Source organism: Netta rufina, assembly GCF_964035555.1.
Source record: "Netta rufina genome assembly, chromosome: 23".
NCBI classification, from domain to species: domain Eukaryota; kingdom Metazoa; phylum Chordata; class Aves; order Anseriformes; family Anatidae; genus Netta; species Netta rufina.
In genome coordinates this window covers 3,195,829-3,212,195 of record NC_140147.1, presented here as the reverse complement: position 1 = coordinate 3,212,195, position 16,367 = coordinate 3,195,829, and the positions used below count along the sequence as shown (strand labels likewise).

Here is a 16,367-nt window from a genome sequence, read left to right as displayed (position 1 = left end):
AGGTCACAGTTTGGCTGATGGCATCGTTCCCTCAGTGCAGCAGGAGATGGGGGCTCAGCAGGGCTGCCCTGGGATGGTGCCGTGGGCTGCAGGAGTGACCCAGAGCCTTCTGCCTCCCCCCAGACCTTTCCACCTGGGCTCCCAGGGCAGCCTGCACACGGCAGCTACCGCTTCCCCCGCCTGCGCTGCGAGGAGGAGCGCCGGCTTCTTCAAGGCAGAAGAGAGAGGAATATATTATCTGTTCACAAAGTCAGTGTAAATATTAAAAAGCCTGAGAGGGGAAATGTCTCTGATTATGTCTTCCCAGTCAAGCGGGTGAAAGAAAAATCCATCTAAAGGCTCTGTTGAGGGCTATGGCCAAAAGGCAGAGGCAAGCAAGGCTTTGAACTTGCTCAAAGCCCCGGGTCAGCAGACTTCGTGGGGCTGCCATGGGAAGCTGCTGCCCACCTCTCCTCGGAGCCGGCAAAAAGGTCACTGCGGCAAATCCACAATTTAAATAAAAGAAAGCAAATCCCAGAGAGAGCCATTTGAAAATGAAAGGCGTCAAACATGAAGATAGATGTGGCACGGCCAGGTGGCAGGGGACAGGGGGAGCGCAGGAACCTCATCCCTGTTGTCCCAGGAGGGCATCGGGAGGGCTGAGGGAGGTGTCTGGGGGGGACTTGTCCAGAGGTCTCCCAGGCTGGGCTGGGGAGAAGGACACGGAGGAGATATTTTGATTGATAAAGGCAAGCAAAACAGTCCGTGGTGTTATGTAATGCAGCGCTGTTGAAACTGTGCAGGAAAATCGCCGTGCGCCAATAAATCAGGCGGCGGCCACGGAGGAGCAGATGTGAATCACACCTTGCTTCATATGCCCCGCAGTGTTTTCACTTATTGTTCCAGTTTTAAAGATTAATGGCACTCAGAGAGGAGTATTATCTATGCTTCCATTTCATCCTCGTTATCAGAAGGGCTCCTTTCAGCATAATTAGCGTGGATCAAATTTTCCAAGTGGCTCGGCAGCCTTGCAGGGACGGCCTGCTGCTGCCACAGGGGTGTGCTGACCCCAGGATCCCACAGCACCCTGACCCCACACTGGGGATGTGGGTGCTGGGGGCACCCATGGGGTGCAGCCCCCACCTCGCTGCCTGTCCCACAGGGGCAGAGGGGCTCTGGCTCAGCAGCAATGCCCGGGAGCACAACGGGTGCTGCCTGCACTGGGGACAAGGACAGGCAGGGTGCCTCCACCAGGACACGCATCCCCCATCTCTGTCTTCAAACAGGAGGAGAAAGGGAACCCACAGACCTCCTGGGCCAGGTGCTGGCACCTACGAGCCCCAGCAGCCCAATCAGCCAGGGCAGCAGAAGCTTCAAAGCCCCTGCCCTGGGTGCTGGGATCAGGTAAGGTGTAGGGGAAAGGGGTTTATTTATTTATTTTTTTTGTGGTGCTTGAGGTCTGGTTGCTCTGCAGAGGATTTGGGTGTGGGGTGCCTGGTGTAATGGTGCTGGATCCCTTGTGCTGGGGATGGGGATCCTGCTGGTATCTCCCACCTGCCTTATCTAGGGCTGTGGTTTGGGGTTAGTGCACCCCAAGGGGCTGCCTGCAGCGTGCTGGGGGCCAGGGGGAGCTGGGGGTGCTGGGGGTGCTGGGGGAGGGCTCCCCGCGGCTGTGGAGGCCCAGGGAGCACTGTGCAGAGCTCCCTGCTCCCTGCGATCAAGCTGTGATCGTTTCTATCATGAAGATAAACTGGCCATTGTTGCCAAAAATAAATGTTAGTGTTCCAAATCCACACTTCAATAGCACCAGCTCATTAGAGATGCATATCATTTGGCTCCAGTCCCACACCTTCCAGCTCGTTATAAATATGCAGTTGCTGCTGGCTCTACCCCAATCATCTCTGCAATCAGAGCTTTTAATTAGGTTAATTAAATTGTATCAAACCTCGCAGGGACGCAGTTCACTGATGCTGATGAGGCAGCCAAAACAGACCTTAACTCTAGCTCTAATGAAGGCCCTGCTGCCTGCTGCAGCTAATGACAATGCATAATAAATTAGAGCTTCCCTAGAAAGGTGCATCAGGGCTTGTGCTTCGGTAAATGATGATCTATATGCACTAACTTACTATTTCAGTCTTTAGGTCTGCCAAGCCAGGGACATCCTGGGAATATGTTCTCACTAAATAATGGGCTCCTTCCTGCTCAGAGCGGTGCTGCTCACCTGGCTTCTCTTGAGGCTCTGAAAGCTCTTGGTACGTAACCGTAGAGAAGGCAAAGCAAATATTTGCTGTTTTCACCTTGGAAGGGCTTGGCCTGTTCTTATGCTGGGCTTCTCCCAGGATAGGCAGCAGGTTTGTATTTAGGTGATGCCCTCTGTAATTGGACTCGGGGAGGGACGCGGGGGCTGCGTGCAGGCTCTGGGGCAATGCCTCAACCAGGCAGGGATGGTCCGGGTGGGCAAGGAGCCTCTGGAAAGGAGAGGTTTAGGCAAGCTGTGTGGAGCAGCAATTAGTCCTTCCTGATTTACATCCTGCTCTTCCCACTCCCTGCTGTGAAGCTGCTCCTGCTGGGCGAGGAGCTCCACCACCCTCTTCTCCTCGGTGCCCTTGGGCCAGTCACCTCAGCTGAACCTCGCCGTGGGACAGCAGAGCCTGGTGGCAGTCGGGGCAGCCGGTCCTGCCAGCTGGAGATGCCCACGTCCCCACGCCTGGGGCACCATCCTGCAGCAGCAGCACCTAGATGGGGCACGGGGCCAAGCAGCTTTGAAGTGTTGGAGCTTTGAGGGACCCCATCCTGCCTGGTGGCTGGGCACAAGATGGGTGATGCTGCGTGGGACGCACCAGTTGGTGTGGGTGGTGGGGTGGTGGGATAGGAACCTCCTTGCTGGGAGCTCAGAGTAGGGCCCTGGGGTCCGAGCAGCCCTCCAGATGCTGCAGAGCACCACTGCTGTCACAGAGCCATCAGTAGCCCCGCGAGCATGTTGGCTGCTGGCTTTGCTACCTTGAAAAGGGTGAGACCCCACCGTGCTGCTCCCCAGTCTGCTCCAGACCCCAAAATTGGGACCTCCGGGAAACAAACCTTGAAGCTGAAGGGCTGCTGATAGGCCTCCTGCTAGTAATATACTGTTGCAGCTGCCTAGAGATAATTCTACAAGCATTTTAATGTAGCCTGCTATTAACTTTTATAGACAGTCATTATCAATTGAGTTCTTCAGCATGAACAAGGAATTACATAAAATTATTATACGGCACAATATTATCCTGAGTCACCTGGAACCTGGGCTGTGAATCTGTGGGGTATTTTGATATCTGTATCTTGCAAGCTGCGGGGAATCACCTTGCTAAAGAACCTGTTGGTTTGGCTTTTGATACTGTAATTACCACAAGCAGAAAATAGCTGCAGGCTGTCCTGGTCATCACCCACCGGGGCCCCGCTAGAGGACGGTGGGAACCTGTGGGGATCTTCAGGTCTCACGTTGTGGCCACGTGGGCAGAGAGTTTGGGTAAAGTATTGGGTTTGGGTCAGGTACTGGCTCTTCCCAGTCACTTGCGGAAGGATTTCAGTGCTTTAGGATGACCAAGGGGAGGGCTTTGGGTGTCATCAGGAGCAAGATCCTGGTGGGTGCCCTGTAGGGCAGGGCTTGGTCCGCTAGGGCAAGCTGCTGGGCCTGTGGCTGACCCAAGTGTCCCATAAGCCCTCATCACAAATGATGTGCTTGCTTATCCAGAGGCTTTTCCAGAACTCTGCGAAAACATGATTTCCAGCCCAAATTTGTTCCTGGGCAGTTCCAACACGCTTGTGTCGGTGACAGGTCTTCTTGCTGCCATACACTTCTTCATGCTGTTTGCTTCTTAAGGCACATGTATTGCCTTTACCTTGCTTGGCTGAAAGAGCCAAGCCCTAGCCTTGTTTGTAAGGCATACCCACTGCCCCCCTGCATCCTAGCAGCTCTTTCATCCACCCCAGTGTGAGTTAATCTTGCCTGAGTCTGGACAACCTGCGTACTGTGACCCCAACCAAGTGTCATGATAGGCCTATAAGATGTTTCTAGTATTGCCTGCCTGATACATGGATTCTTTTTTTTTTCTCTGGCAGCCTGAAAAAAAAAAAAAAAAAGGTCTTGGCACCAAAAGATAGCATTTAATCTGCGATGCCATTTTCAGCAGTAACAGCCTGAATGTTTCTCTGGACACTGAGCTACAGCACTGCTGTGAAATACAAAGAAAACTGTTGGATGTCCATCATAAGAGGGTTTGCTCTTTGAGATTAGTTTATTTTTTTGGTGGGAAAAGATGTTAGGCTTTGTGGGGCAGTAGGTGCAGCTCAGCCCTATCTGTTGAGGTGGAAGCTCTCTGGTCAGCACCCACAAAGTCCTGCAGTCAGTGATCTGTTCATACACTGGAGCCAGCATCTCCTTTCAGTCTGTGACCACGCAATGATGAGCTGCTCTGCTAGTGGCTGGGTTTGTACCCAGGCTTTTGCACTCAGGGTCCATCAAGAAGTCTGCTTGGATGTGACAGTGCTGGAGTCGCTTTTTAAGACTTTCATAGTTTCACAGGGAAAAGGAACTCAGAACAGGCACCACTTTTACTCTGTAAATCCTGTAGAGACCATGAAGTTATTGCATCTTTACCTAAAGCTTGCAGCTCCTGCATGCTGGCAGGCAGAGGAGGACTCGCACCAGAACTGGGGTTATGGCACTCGCCCTAGGATTTGCCATGGTGAGGACTGCTCAGAACCTCACAGCTACCTGATGTATCCTGTAATATCTCTCTCCTTTACTGGGAGGCGATGGCTCTCTTCCAGGGATTAGGTCATTTGTGCCCATTGCAACACTTGGTCTACCAAGGGGATCAGAGCACAGCAGGCACTTGGAGCACCAGGGCATCAGCTGTTCCCCTTGCTGCTTTTCAGCTCCTGCCTGGCAGCAGTTCCTTCAGTGTCTTCCCATGGAATTGCTGTTTTTCTTTCCCATCCTTTTCAGCAACTCTCTCGATGTAGGTAAAATTAATCAGGGATAAGGATCAAATGGTTCTTCACTTAAATCTCAAAGATTTTACTTCAAAGACCCCAGCCAGTGTACTGGGGATGCTGGTGTACATTTTCAAAATAACTAAAAGGTCCCAAAGCTATAGGTGAGCTTTTTTATTTTTTTAATTTATCATGCTTTTCATTCCTCTTGCTTTTTGTATTCCTCTGAATTTAAACTTAAATTTTCAAGGTCAAGAAATTATGCTTATAAAACCTTCAGATTTACCAAAAATAATAAAGAAACTAAGCCTGCTCTTCTGTTAGCTGCTCTGAGTAGCCTTTTGGAGTCTGGAAACCTTAAAATAACGAAACCCGGCTGTTCTTTCGCCAGCAGCAGCTGGAACAAGGTGTTTCCCTTAACTCCGGAGCAGGACTCGCAGCTCCGGGCGGGCACCTGCTGGAGCAGGCATCGGTGGCCGGGGGGAGCCCGGCCCCTGCCGCGGGGCGCTGCTGCCCTCTGCCGGGCTCCCCCTGCTTCCCTTCGCGTTCTCCCCCAACGAAGAGACATAATTTTCAAGGGGGAAAAAAAGCTCCTCGGCTCTCCTACGGGTGCGATTTCTTACGAGGAAGGAAAAGGAGAAAGCTTTTTTTTTTTTCTTTTTTTTTTTTTTCTTTTAGGGGTGTAGTGTTTGTGGTTTTTCTTCCTGCTCGATGCTAGTCGTGTTACGGTGTTATCAGTGAAACTTCATGTTCTGTACGGAAGTGTCCTAGCTGCTTTTAAAGAGCAAAGCGTAGCCCTTCCCAGACTGCTTCCCTGGGGAAAAAGAATATTACCCCACGCTTCTCACTAGCTTTGGAATCTTTGCAATGGCAGCAACAACATCTGCTGCTGCCACACCGAGGCTGTATTTCAGCACCTAAAAACTAGTCATGGTTAGCTAAGGGAAGATAGGAGAACTCCTGAATAGGAAGGGCTTGAGAAGAACTTTTTTTCTGACCATCTTGCATGGGCATGTGCTTATTATTGGCAGCTGTACCACAAGTGAGAGAGATAAGAAAAGGAATGTTTACGCCCAGGCTCTCTTAACTTGCCTGAACTGCTCCAGGACACTCAAGGCTGTGTCTTCATTGTTCTCAGCTGAACCCCCCTTCTAACTACCAGCACTGCAATAAGTGTAACATAAACAAACAGGACAAACTTTTGTCCTACATTTGGCTCTTGTATTGTCTCTCCCTGTGTATAAATCTCAGTATTGCTTCTCTGTTCAAACTTAGTAGTCACACTTGAAATCTGGCGGTGTGCGGGCACTGCCCTCTTGTAAGGTACCAGAGATGATCACAGCTACGGGTAAATGTGCACTCAGCTACAGAAATTGTTCATAGAGGATGATTTGTTTTCTCTACAGTGCAAGAAGCAATTCCCTGCTTCTAGCATCATTCCAGAAGTCTTTGGCTGATAATGGTGCCTAAAATTAGCAGTGCCTTTCACCTCCTAAATGAAATACTTTGTGCAGGTAGATAAAGCAAAACAAATCAAAGCAGGATGTGGGGCAAAAATAGTGATTAAAAAGATAATTGAACTTTAACCTGTTTGAAAAGATAGCTTTAAGAAAAAAGCTGTTCTGAGATCTTGTGGTTTTGGCCATGCCATGGTCCACTGGCCCAAGATGTGAAAGTAACAGAAATCCTGGCACACCGTTCCTGTTCATGTGCAGCCAATTTCCTGGTCTCTTCATTTTGACCTTGACTTTTCAAATATTGTTTATGGTAAGTATTACTAGAACAGTTAGGCACCTCTTGTGGCTTCCCATTGTAAATACCACGAGAACAAACTCCTTGATTTATTAATCAATTAATTAGATAAAATATATTTATGGCTACTGCAGGCCCACAGTAATTTATTTTAACAAAGCACTAGGCTGCAATGAAAACCAAACTGATACTGGCAGTATATCAGTACTTCTTCTTACGGAGAGTCCTCTTTCTAACCAGAAACTGTAATTTTTCAATGAAATGGTTAACGTTTCCGTTGATATTTGAATTTGTAAATAGCTGGACTATTCGTTGTCTCTTTCTTCACCTTTACTTTATGAGTTTTGTCCTGGAAGAAAAAAAAAAGGGAAAAAAATTACTCGATCTGCTGTCATATAACAAGGGAAAAAAAAATCCTGAAGTCCCTGTCTGGGACTGACAAGTCATTAGTGAAAAATGGTCACTTCCCACTGTTTAGGTGGGAATTTTATTTCCATCTGCTCTTTCTGTCTCTAGTCTGTCAGGCACAATCTGTTTTGTTCACAAGCACCAGTGAACAGCAAGCCCCATTGAGACAAATAATTTTTTTGGTCACTGGGTTTTTAAGATCTTGTAACCTAGAGAACTGCTTTCTTCCCTCTGCTGCTTTTTAATACTTGAGAGGTGACAACAACAACAGTATTTTAGAAGAGACTGTACATCATTTCAAGAGTTGAATCTTTGTTCTTGCTGATGTGATAGAGCTGGACTAGCAAATACATCAGACATGTCACAACTGGAATGCTTCATGGAATCATCTCCTTGCTTTCTCCATGCTAAAAGAAGATTGCTTATTTTTAGGAGTTACCTAAAAGTGTCAGTATAAATAAAAGAAACTCAGGTATAGAGCTAGACCTAGCAACTTTAACAAAAGATCCAAAGAACCAGTTAAATCCCTCACCAAAAGATCTTTACGCGTCTGGATTTTCTGTGCAATAACGAACATGCTCTTTTCTCGCTCAATGCGCTGCTTCAGGAGGTCGTACTGGTTCTTCCTTTGCTGGTCTAATTTCTGGAGAAGAAAAAAGCATTTTTAAGAGAGAGGAACAAGACGCTACAGTTTACAGCTGACCTATTCTGAGACCTCACAAACATTTTTTACATTTCAGCCATATAAAACAATTCTGCTTTAGTTCTGTGGTCAGATTTCAGCAAACCATGTAACATCTTGATTCTCATACTAGATGTTTTCTAGTTAGGACTTCATTCTTCATACTTCTTTTAATCTCCTAAGTCCAAACTAAAGAAAAAAGCAAGCAAAGAAAACCCACCACACATCTTTTAACTTAGCTTTGGAACTCTGTTTAGTAAGCAGCTGGAATTTCAGTTTCATAACTCCTCTTAATTTCAGTGTTGAGTGCAAGACAGCACTTAGCTCCATAAGGAAAAGCCACAAATGTTTATTCAGAGGAAAAAAAGACCAGAGACCAATTCCTGAAGTGCTTAGAAATTGCACAGAGGCCTCCCAAAATGCAGCTTGTTTGATCATGTTTACCTACTAAGAGCTGATGGTTTTCCCAGCACAAAAAATGGTATTATTGCAGGTGTGATTTAAGTAATTAAATTAAGGAGAACAGATCCCAACATGCTTACAATATGACTCAGACATTTAGAAGAGAAAACTCGTCAGCCTACAACTCGTCCAACTGCTTTACTGACAAGCCAAACCAAGAAAGTTGGCAAAATGGAAGGGACCACAGGGTGTTTGTTATCTGACATCTGATTCAGAAAACAACAGGTTACAAATTTACCAATCGGCAGTTTAAGACAAGTTTATTTTTACCTTACACACACTGACTTCAGCTTACAGAACTGCCCAATATCTAAACTAATTAAGATGTATTTATGGTGTTAAAGCCAAGCTTAGCTACTTCTAGGACAGAGGTGCTGTGATATTAAAACATTAAAACCAAAGCTGATTGTGTAAGCAGGAGGTAGGGAACTACCTCATCAGGCATATACCATGCTGTTCTGGCCCAACCTTCGCAACTCTTGACTTATAATCCACAGTGAGCTGGGATACAACTGAACAAGTTCTCCATGTTGGTCCAAGAGAAGATTCGACTGCAGTCACCAGGTACTTGATGGTTAAGTGATGTCCACTACAGCCTTGTTTCACCAATAAAAATTGGTGAAAGACAACATGTTTTTTTCTCTTGCACAGTGGTCCAAAGAACCCTTCTTAGTGCTTATTGTATATATTAAAAAAAAAAGTAAGATGTCTACAGTAAAATAGTGGGTAGTACAAACTACCTTTAAATGGACAGGATCAGTAGCTCCTTTCAGTGTCTCTTTCTGCAATGTTGCAATGGTCGGTCGGTTGTAGACTCTATCTACTAGTTCTGGAACAGTGTTCAGATGAGTTGCAATATCAAACTCTTCAACTATAAATAATAAAAAAGGAATAAACTCAACACTTTTTGGACTGATGCTCAGCAAACCTTCCCAGCATGTAGCATATGTACAGTCAGCAGCAGAGAGAACCCCAGCAACATAGCTCCTGCAGAACTGAGGTCTTCTCTAGGTATCAATTTACAGAGCACCTGAAATATTAATCCTGAAATAAAAAAATCTTTTATAATAATAGCATAAAGAAAGCACCTTACTGCTTTATACTTTTTACACAGCCTGAAACAAACAAAAATCCAATAGAGCCTATTTAAATCTTACCTTCTTTTTTAGTATCAAAAAAGAACACGTGCTTGTTGGGCTGCTTCCCCTCAGCATCCAGCAGATGGAGCTCGGACTTCAGCCTTTCGATTTTCTGCAGGAAAGAAAAGGTAACCTCAGTTTTGCCAAACATTTGTAACAAGGTGAATGATGTCTCCTTGAAGTGAATTCCTGTTTGCTTCTCAAGTTTATGAGCATCTGAATACTTTAATACTTAAACAAGATGCATTTAAAAAAAAATTATATACATGTCCTCTTTTCAAGTCAAGGTAATTTCTGATATTGCCCAACCAAATATGTACACACCAATTTTCAAAACAACAGTATGTTATCTGCATGGCAGACAAAATTGAAAGGTTTTCAATTCAAGGATTACTTTGAAATTACTAGAGAAGATATGAAGGAATATCCCAAGCTGACTTTCATTCTTTATTTGTAGTGATAGTGTATGAATCAACATTAGAGCATGAAACAGAAGTCAGATTTCTACTGTTTACCCACTTCAGCAACAATAATCCTCAGCTCTATATAGATGAGAAGCAAGGTACATGTTTAGTGTCTGAAATTTACATAAAAAATGCCATGTTTTATAATAACTTACAGTATAGTTCTTAGTAGTTTTCTGTAGGTTCTACACACCAAGCTCCACTGACATTTCCATCTATAATTTCAAGTATTACATAACCCAGATTTCTCTGAACATAAACACAATATATATCACCATCAGCAACCCCTCCCCAAAGGAAGGAAAAAATAGTGAAAACAATTCTGGGCAAAATTGAAAACATTGAAAAAGTGAAGTATTACCTTGGCTTCTGCCACTCTTTTCATTTCCACATACTTAATATCCTGTGTCTTCATCAATTTTGCCTGTTCAGGAGTCACTTCATCCTTTGGCTGCTTAATTACATGAACTCCATCCTAAAAACAAATGGAACACAGTACTTAAACTTCCATGGCACCAAGGTAAGTCTGTATTTTGTTTACTAATTTGTAATTTAAAAAACATAACTTGTCCCTTGGAGCCACAGTGTAATCCCACCTGAAGGTACTTTCTTACCTTGAGCCGTGTGTTTATCATCTTAAAATAAAACTCATCAGGATTCTTGTCCAGAGCTTTCTTCTGAAGCGCTCTGAGGGCATTTTGCTTCTTGTGATAGTCCCTGGAAAAAAAAGCAAGAGCAGTTCAGTGTTTCCCCATGTCCACGTTCCCTGAGGAGATGCTGAGTCCCTCAGAGCAATGCTCAGCACTGTGATACAGCAGAAAAGGCTCCCTGTACCAAGCTGGACACCAACAGCCTTCAACCTCACAACTTATTCCTCAACAAAGCTGGAGACAAATGGTGTTGAGCAGCAAGTGGTGGGGGAATAACAAGAGCACATGCTGCCCAACTGTCCAGCTTAGCCCTCCTGGGCCTTCTGTGGGGTCAGCCATTAAAAACAGAAGACAAAACTTGTAATTCCTTTATCATTTGCAGGGATAACGACGTGAGGACTTGCCACACGTCTCACTGACTGTGTGGAGGCTCCGGCCACCGTGCAGCCCACGGGGGGCTGCTACCCTGGGGGGCTCCCTCCCGGCTCTCCCCGACTCACTCCGCTCGCAGCTTGTAGTCCTTCTTCTTCTCCAGCAGCCCCAGCTTCTTCCGAGAGGCGGGCTGCGGGGAAAAACAGGGCAGAAGGTGAAGGAGCCGCCGGCAGCGAGGCCGGAGGGGCCGCACCGGGGCCCGGCGGCCCGCAGCGGGGGGATGGCGCTCACCTGGGCCCGCTCGCGGTGCTGCCGCTGCCGGGACTTGGCGGCCTTCTTGAAGGCGGCCGACATGGCGGAGAGGGGACGGGGACGGTACCGGGGGGACGGTGGTGTTGGTGGCGGTGGCGGCCGCGTGAGGAACCGGAGCCGGAGCGGGCGGGGCAGGGCCTAGGCCGTAGGCTCCACGCGTCACGTAATGGCGGCCGCTGGCGCCGTCTCCATGGAGACAGCGGCGCCTGCCCGGGCCCCGCGGCCTCACAGAATCACAGAATTTCTAGGTTGGAAGAGACCTCAAGCTCATCGAGTCCAACCTCTGACCTAACGCTAACAGTCCCCACTAAACCATATCCCTAAGCTCTACACCTAAACGTCTTTTAAAGACCCCCAGGGATGGTGACTCCACCACTTCCCCGGCCCAGCCCGGTCCCGGGGCTCGTTTATTGCCCGTCCTGAACTCCTCGCCCTCGGGCTGTGATGGCCGCAGCCCCCCCGGTTCTAACTCCCCGCTGCCAGGGCACCGAGCTTTGCTTCCCCACTCATCACCGCCGCCGCCATCCCCGGTGCCCCGCAGGCGATCGGTGCCATGGGGGCGACCCCCGTGGAGGAGCCGAGCCTGGCCCGGGGCAGGGGGGGGGCTCCGCGGGGCATCCCCCCGGTGCTGGGACCTCCCGTGCTCTCCCCATCCTCTGCCTCCCCGGGGGGCTCCTATAGGTTCCGTAGGGCGCACCCATGGGTGCTCCCCGCCGGTTTCAACCGGGGGCAGGGCGGCTCCGTGCTGCTGAGCCCACCGCCCCCCAGCACGGCTCGGCTCGGCTCGGCTCACCGCCCCTCGGCTCCGCTCCGCCCCGAGCCAGGCGGGGCCGTGCTGGGCTCCGCCGCCGGTTGGGGAGCGGTGCCGAGCCGTGCCGAGGCATACGGAGCCGTGCCGAGCTGTGCCGAGCCGTGCCCAGCCTGCCCATCGCCGGGGCGAGCAGCGAGCGCGGCCCCGGGGCGCCGAGCAGGTGGGGAGAACCGGGACTGGGGGGCTCCGAGGGGCTCCGGGGCACCGGGGGAGGGCTGGGGGGTAAGAGGGGGACCGAGCATCCCCGCGGGACCCCCGCTGGGTTTGCCCCTGCCCGAGGTGGGTCCTGCTCGGAGATCTTCACCGGGTTTTGCTCGAGGAAGCGCAGCGAGTGTCGTTTCCTAAAAGAAATTAAAGAAAGAAAAAAAAAAAAAAAAAAAAAAACATTTTTCTGCCTTTCTGCCGTGCCTCTTTCCCAGACTGTGAAGCTGCAGTGCTTAAGCTGTGTTTTATTAAAGCTCTGAAACTTTACCCGCCCAATAAACTCTGAAGTAAAGTTAAACCAAATGCGCAAACTTAGTGCAGAGAAGCGTTCAGCACGCCCTAGCGGGTTGCTGTGTGTCCAGGGAGTCCCAGGGTAGGTATGGGGTAAGGCTCCTCCAGCCTTTGCTTTTTTTCTTCTTAAACAAAAGCTCAAACGTCACAGCTGGCATCTTGTGGCTTTGAAAAATAGCTCAGCATCGCTGCAAAATGTGTTTTACTGAACGCAGTTTGGTTTCAGATGGCTCTGTGCTCTCTTGCAGGTAAGGTTTTCTCTTTTGGTTTTGAGCTTTGTAGGTATTTTGCACCTGCGGTTACATTAATTGCTTTGTCTCTTTCATGAGAATGCATGGAAATGCTGGAGGTACTTCACAGTTCGCCTGGTTAAAGCCTGTTGGGAGGAATTGCTCTGCGCCGACTCAAAGCTGAAATAGATGGCATATGCTGGCGGTTACTTATCTCCTTAGCGCAGGCTTTGATACTGAGATTGCTCTACTTGGATTTGAATTCAATACATTCACTGTTTCTGTTTTGAAAACCATAAAGAAATGTTTCCAAATCAGAAAACCTATCACAGAAGCATAGGGAAGGCCACTCTGGACCAGACCTTAGGTCTGATGACCTGGTGGCAGCACCGGCCACCCGTGGACATTTTAGAAGTTGTGTAAGATAGCTTTTACAGGTACTTCTCTGACCCCTCTACTAGGTGGTAGAAATCTGTAGCTCTCCCGGCTGCCGTGAATGTGTGATTGTCAAATGATCCCTTACTGTTCACTTTTGAGAAGGATTTTCTTGGATATTTCCTCGGGAGTCTCCAGAATTTAAAAATCTGCCTTTTGAAACAAGTAATATTTTTATGATGTTCACAAAGGCATTGAATCTGCTTAATTGCCCCAGTTTGCTTTATCAAAATGTGGTTTTATTTCCTGATGGGCAGGCCATCAGCAGGATGGCAGAAAAGGGGAAGTCTGCCACTTCTTCTGTCCTATTTTTGTGCCATTTTTTCCATTGCTCCAAGGATGCAGACCACAGGGTTTCCTCCTTCTCTTGCTAGCTTCTTCCTTAGAAGTTTTTTAATAGGCACAGAATTGTACTTTAGTTCTTACCCAGCTAGGACTGTAATTTTATATACTTTTAAGGCTGGTGACATAGCCTTGCCACAACTGAAGGCAGGGTGGTGCTCGGAAATATTCTGCTATGGAATTTGGGATGCCCTGTGAACAGTCCCATGGCCCCAGCTGCTGGGGCACCACCGTTGCTCCATACTGGATGTTTTTGAGGTGCCTCTCGATGGAAAACCTGGGCACCTCCCTTGCCTTGAAATACCACTCGGAGAGCTGAGCAGTGACTCGTGCAGCAAGGATCAGGCTGGTTCCTTGGTCTTGGGGAGGATGGGAGGTCACTGCCGTTCCCTCTGCAGGATTTGCAGCCATCTGCAGCACGTCTGCTGTCAGCTCGGCTTCCTGTTTACACTGCAGTTCGTTTTAGAACAGGCTCTGAAGCAGCCACGCTGGCTGAGGACACAGCCGGCAGCTGGGGGGCTCAGCTCTCCCAGGTCCTTGTGGGGAAGGAAGGCAGGAGTCTCCTTCCTAGCCCATGTCATTGCAGTTGCCCTGCTCACACACACTTTTTTTTTTTTTTTTCCTGTAGAGTAACAGCCTCGTGTGGCTGAGGACAGTGTTCAATAGGCAATAGATTTCTGAGGGGAGCAAGCTCAGTGATGTTCTTATAGGGTTTGCTTTTGCCAGGTCTAAAACATTAAATGATGGAGTTAGGAAAATTTCCTCAGTGGGCAAGTTTCTGGAGTTCCCAGCGCACCACTTTCGGGAGCACTTGGTTCAGTTCACAGCCAGGACTCGCGCTATTGCTTGTGCTATGAGGCGAGATGCTTTCTGCTGGGTTCCCAGTTGTAGCTCGGCTGATGCCGTTACACGGCCTGCTGTTTTCTGCAGCACCAGCAGGAAAATGGAATAAATTGGTTATTCTTAGTGCTCAAGTGGTTCCTGCTCCCCTCTCCCCAGAAGAGGACTTTTACGGTAATCACAGCAGTGATGCACAAGGTTTTCATGGTGGCCTGCTGGGGTTCTTGCTCGTGTCTGCGGGATTTTTGCTGTGCTCAGCTTGCATGAGGTCATGCTTGAAGAACCCTAATTGCATCAGGAGCCTCCGGAGAGACGTGAGTGTAAACCTTTTTGCCTCTGCCTCACCTTTCATGTCAGAAAGTTTCCATAGACAAGTATATATATTTACAGAAAACCGGGGACTGACTGGCTGCCTGGTCTGAATAGAAGCCAAACTTCTTAACTGGACAAACAGTTTCATAATTTCTGGTAATTGCTCATATAAGGAAGCCACTTCTCCTCCGGTGTTTGGTATCCCTGGTCAACATCCACTGCTCCTGCCTGTGCCCACTATCAAGCACCCAGCGTGGTCGGGCAAGAAAGCAGTTTGGGTGGCACTGGCTCTTGTGCTCAGCTTTCCAGCCCAGGGTGCGAGCTGCTACCTGCAGCTCGTGTCCCCTCATTCCTTACAGGACTTTGACTATTTCTGCTGATGTAGGTGCGATTTTGAGGCCCAAACTGGAAAAATGAAGAGTGATCTTCATGTTTTGCCTGTTGAAGTCATCAGAACAAATGTAAAAGACAACAAAGAAAGAACAGCTATAACAATAGCTACCAGCTGCAGCCAGGAAAGGGAAAAGGCCGATTGTTGGGGGGCAGAGAAACTTTACCAGTATTTAATCTTCAGATTACTGCCAGAAGTTTAGGATTGCTTTTAAAGGACAGGACATTCAAATGCGAGTGCTGAGAGTTTGCAAGCGAAGGGGTTCAGCTGCACGGGCTGTGCTGGTTCCGTTGGGATCTTGCCACAGCCAGATTTGGCAGCTCTGCAGCATACTCCGTCCTGTAGTTTGTTATAGAACAGTTTGATAGTGGCATTTCTTGCGATGACTGATGTGATATGTAGTTACTAGACTTTGTCCATTAAGAAGGAGTGTGTCTTTGGCTACTGTTGGAAAGAAAAATGTGCCATTCTGGGGAGATGCAGCTGCTGAGGAAAGTCCTTGCTCTTTGTTTTTTCTCTTCCTTCCGTTTTGCACTGGTTTTGCCAGGTGTAAAATGCGATTGTCAGCAGTTTACAGGGAGGGGGAGTGTCAGTTTTCCTGTCGAAGAAAATATCAAGGGTCTGGTTGTGAAAGGAAAGGGGAAACTGAAGAATGCCACATGGCTTCCACCTTCCTGTATTTCATCCTAGCAGAATTGCCTCTGCCGAGTGACTCACTTGGTGTCTGTTGGTGTCTGTTGCTAAATGGAGAACAGTCTTAACTAATGATTCTGCCCTTACTCAACAGGAGCCTGTTGAGATGATAGTGTTACTCTGGGAGGAAACAGAAAGACATGGCTGTTAGGATTAAGCTAATCGTGTTTAAACTCTTAATCAAGAGTTATTTAAAAATGTTTTAACACGGAATCCAAGTAGCAATGCAATAAAGATCTTGGATTTTATGTTCTTGTGCTTAGTGCAATCTCACTTAGACTTTATTTAGCCTGGGTTAATCTGACTGTTAACTCCTATCATTTCTGATATGGCTCTGAATATATTACTGTAGATGGTTCCAGGTTTGCAAATTACAGAGTTCTCATATATAAAGTATTTTGAACTTCTCAAATACAAATTAAAAAAAAAAAATCTTAAATCAGCACCATGGATAAATATTAACTCTAGCCCTTTCTGATTGGAATCATCGCTGGACAGAAGTTGGGTGATGTTTGTGCCCAGCCTGACCAGTGTCAGTTCTGTTCAGGAACATAAATCAGCTCCTAGCACCAGCCTGGTGGCCAATGCCAAGGACGTAATCTTAACTGCTTCTTAATTGAGTCTTGA

General features: G+C 47.8%; 2 protein-coding genes across 3 annotated transcripts in view; one reads left to right on the top strand and one right to left on the bottom strand.

The window, feature by feature from the left end:
• Positions 1–6,778: 6,778 nt before the first annotated feature.
• UTP11 (UTP11 small subunit processome component) lies at positions 6,779–11,308 on the bottom strand. Its single transcript, XM_084300463.1, has 8 exons — positions 11,171–11,308; positions 11,008–11,069; positions 10,472–10,574; positions 10,219–10,332; positions 9,412–9,505; positions 8,995–9,125; positions 7,643–7,753; positions 6,779–7,051 (listed from the first exon to the last, which is right to left on the bottom strand). The coding sequence occupies exons 1-8, from the start codon at positions 11,231–11,233 to the stop codon at positions 6,968–6,970; spliced, it is 762 nt and encodes a 253-aa protein (XP_084156589.1). The 5' UTR covers positions 11,234–11,308; the 3' UTR covers positions 6,779–6,967.
• A 722-nt stretch (positions 11,309–12,030) lies between these two features.
• Positions 12,031–16,367, top strand: part of FHL3 (four and a half LIM domains 3) — a 28,158-nt gene continuing 23,821 nt past the window's right edge. The window contains exon 1 of one of the 2 annotated variants that reach the window (XM_084300540.1): positions 12,031–12,162. The gene's annotated coding sequence lies outside the window, so the exon portion shown is untranslated. The remainder of the gene's footprint in view (positions 12,163–16,367) is intronic. The other variant, XM_084300541.1, reaches the window with a different exon arrangement.

What these genes read in the sequence shown, in the direction of transcription:
- UTP11 (XM_084300463.1), bottom strand. Translation starts at nt 11,233, where the DNA reads ATGTCGGCCGCCTTCAAGAAGGCCGCCAAGTCCCGGCAGCGGCAGCAC. An exon ending in TGATAAACACACGGCTCAAG is followed by an intron (nt 10,333 to 10,471) that starts GTAAGAAAGTAC and finishes ATTTGTTTTTAG; the next exon opens with GATGGAGTTCATGTAATTAA. An exon ending in AGACGCGTAAAGATCTTTTG is followed by an intron (nt 7,052 to 7,642) that starts GTGAGGGATTTA and finishes TTTTTCTTCCAG; the next exon opens with GACAAAACTCATAAAGTAAA.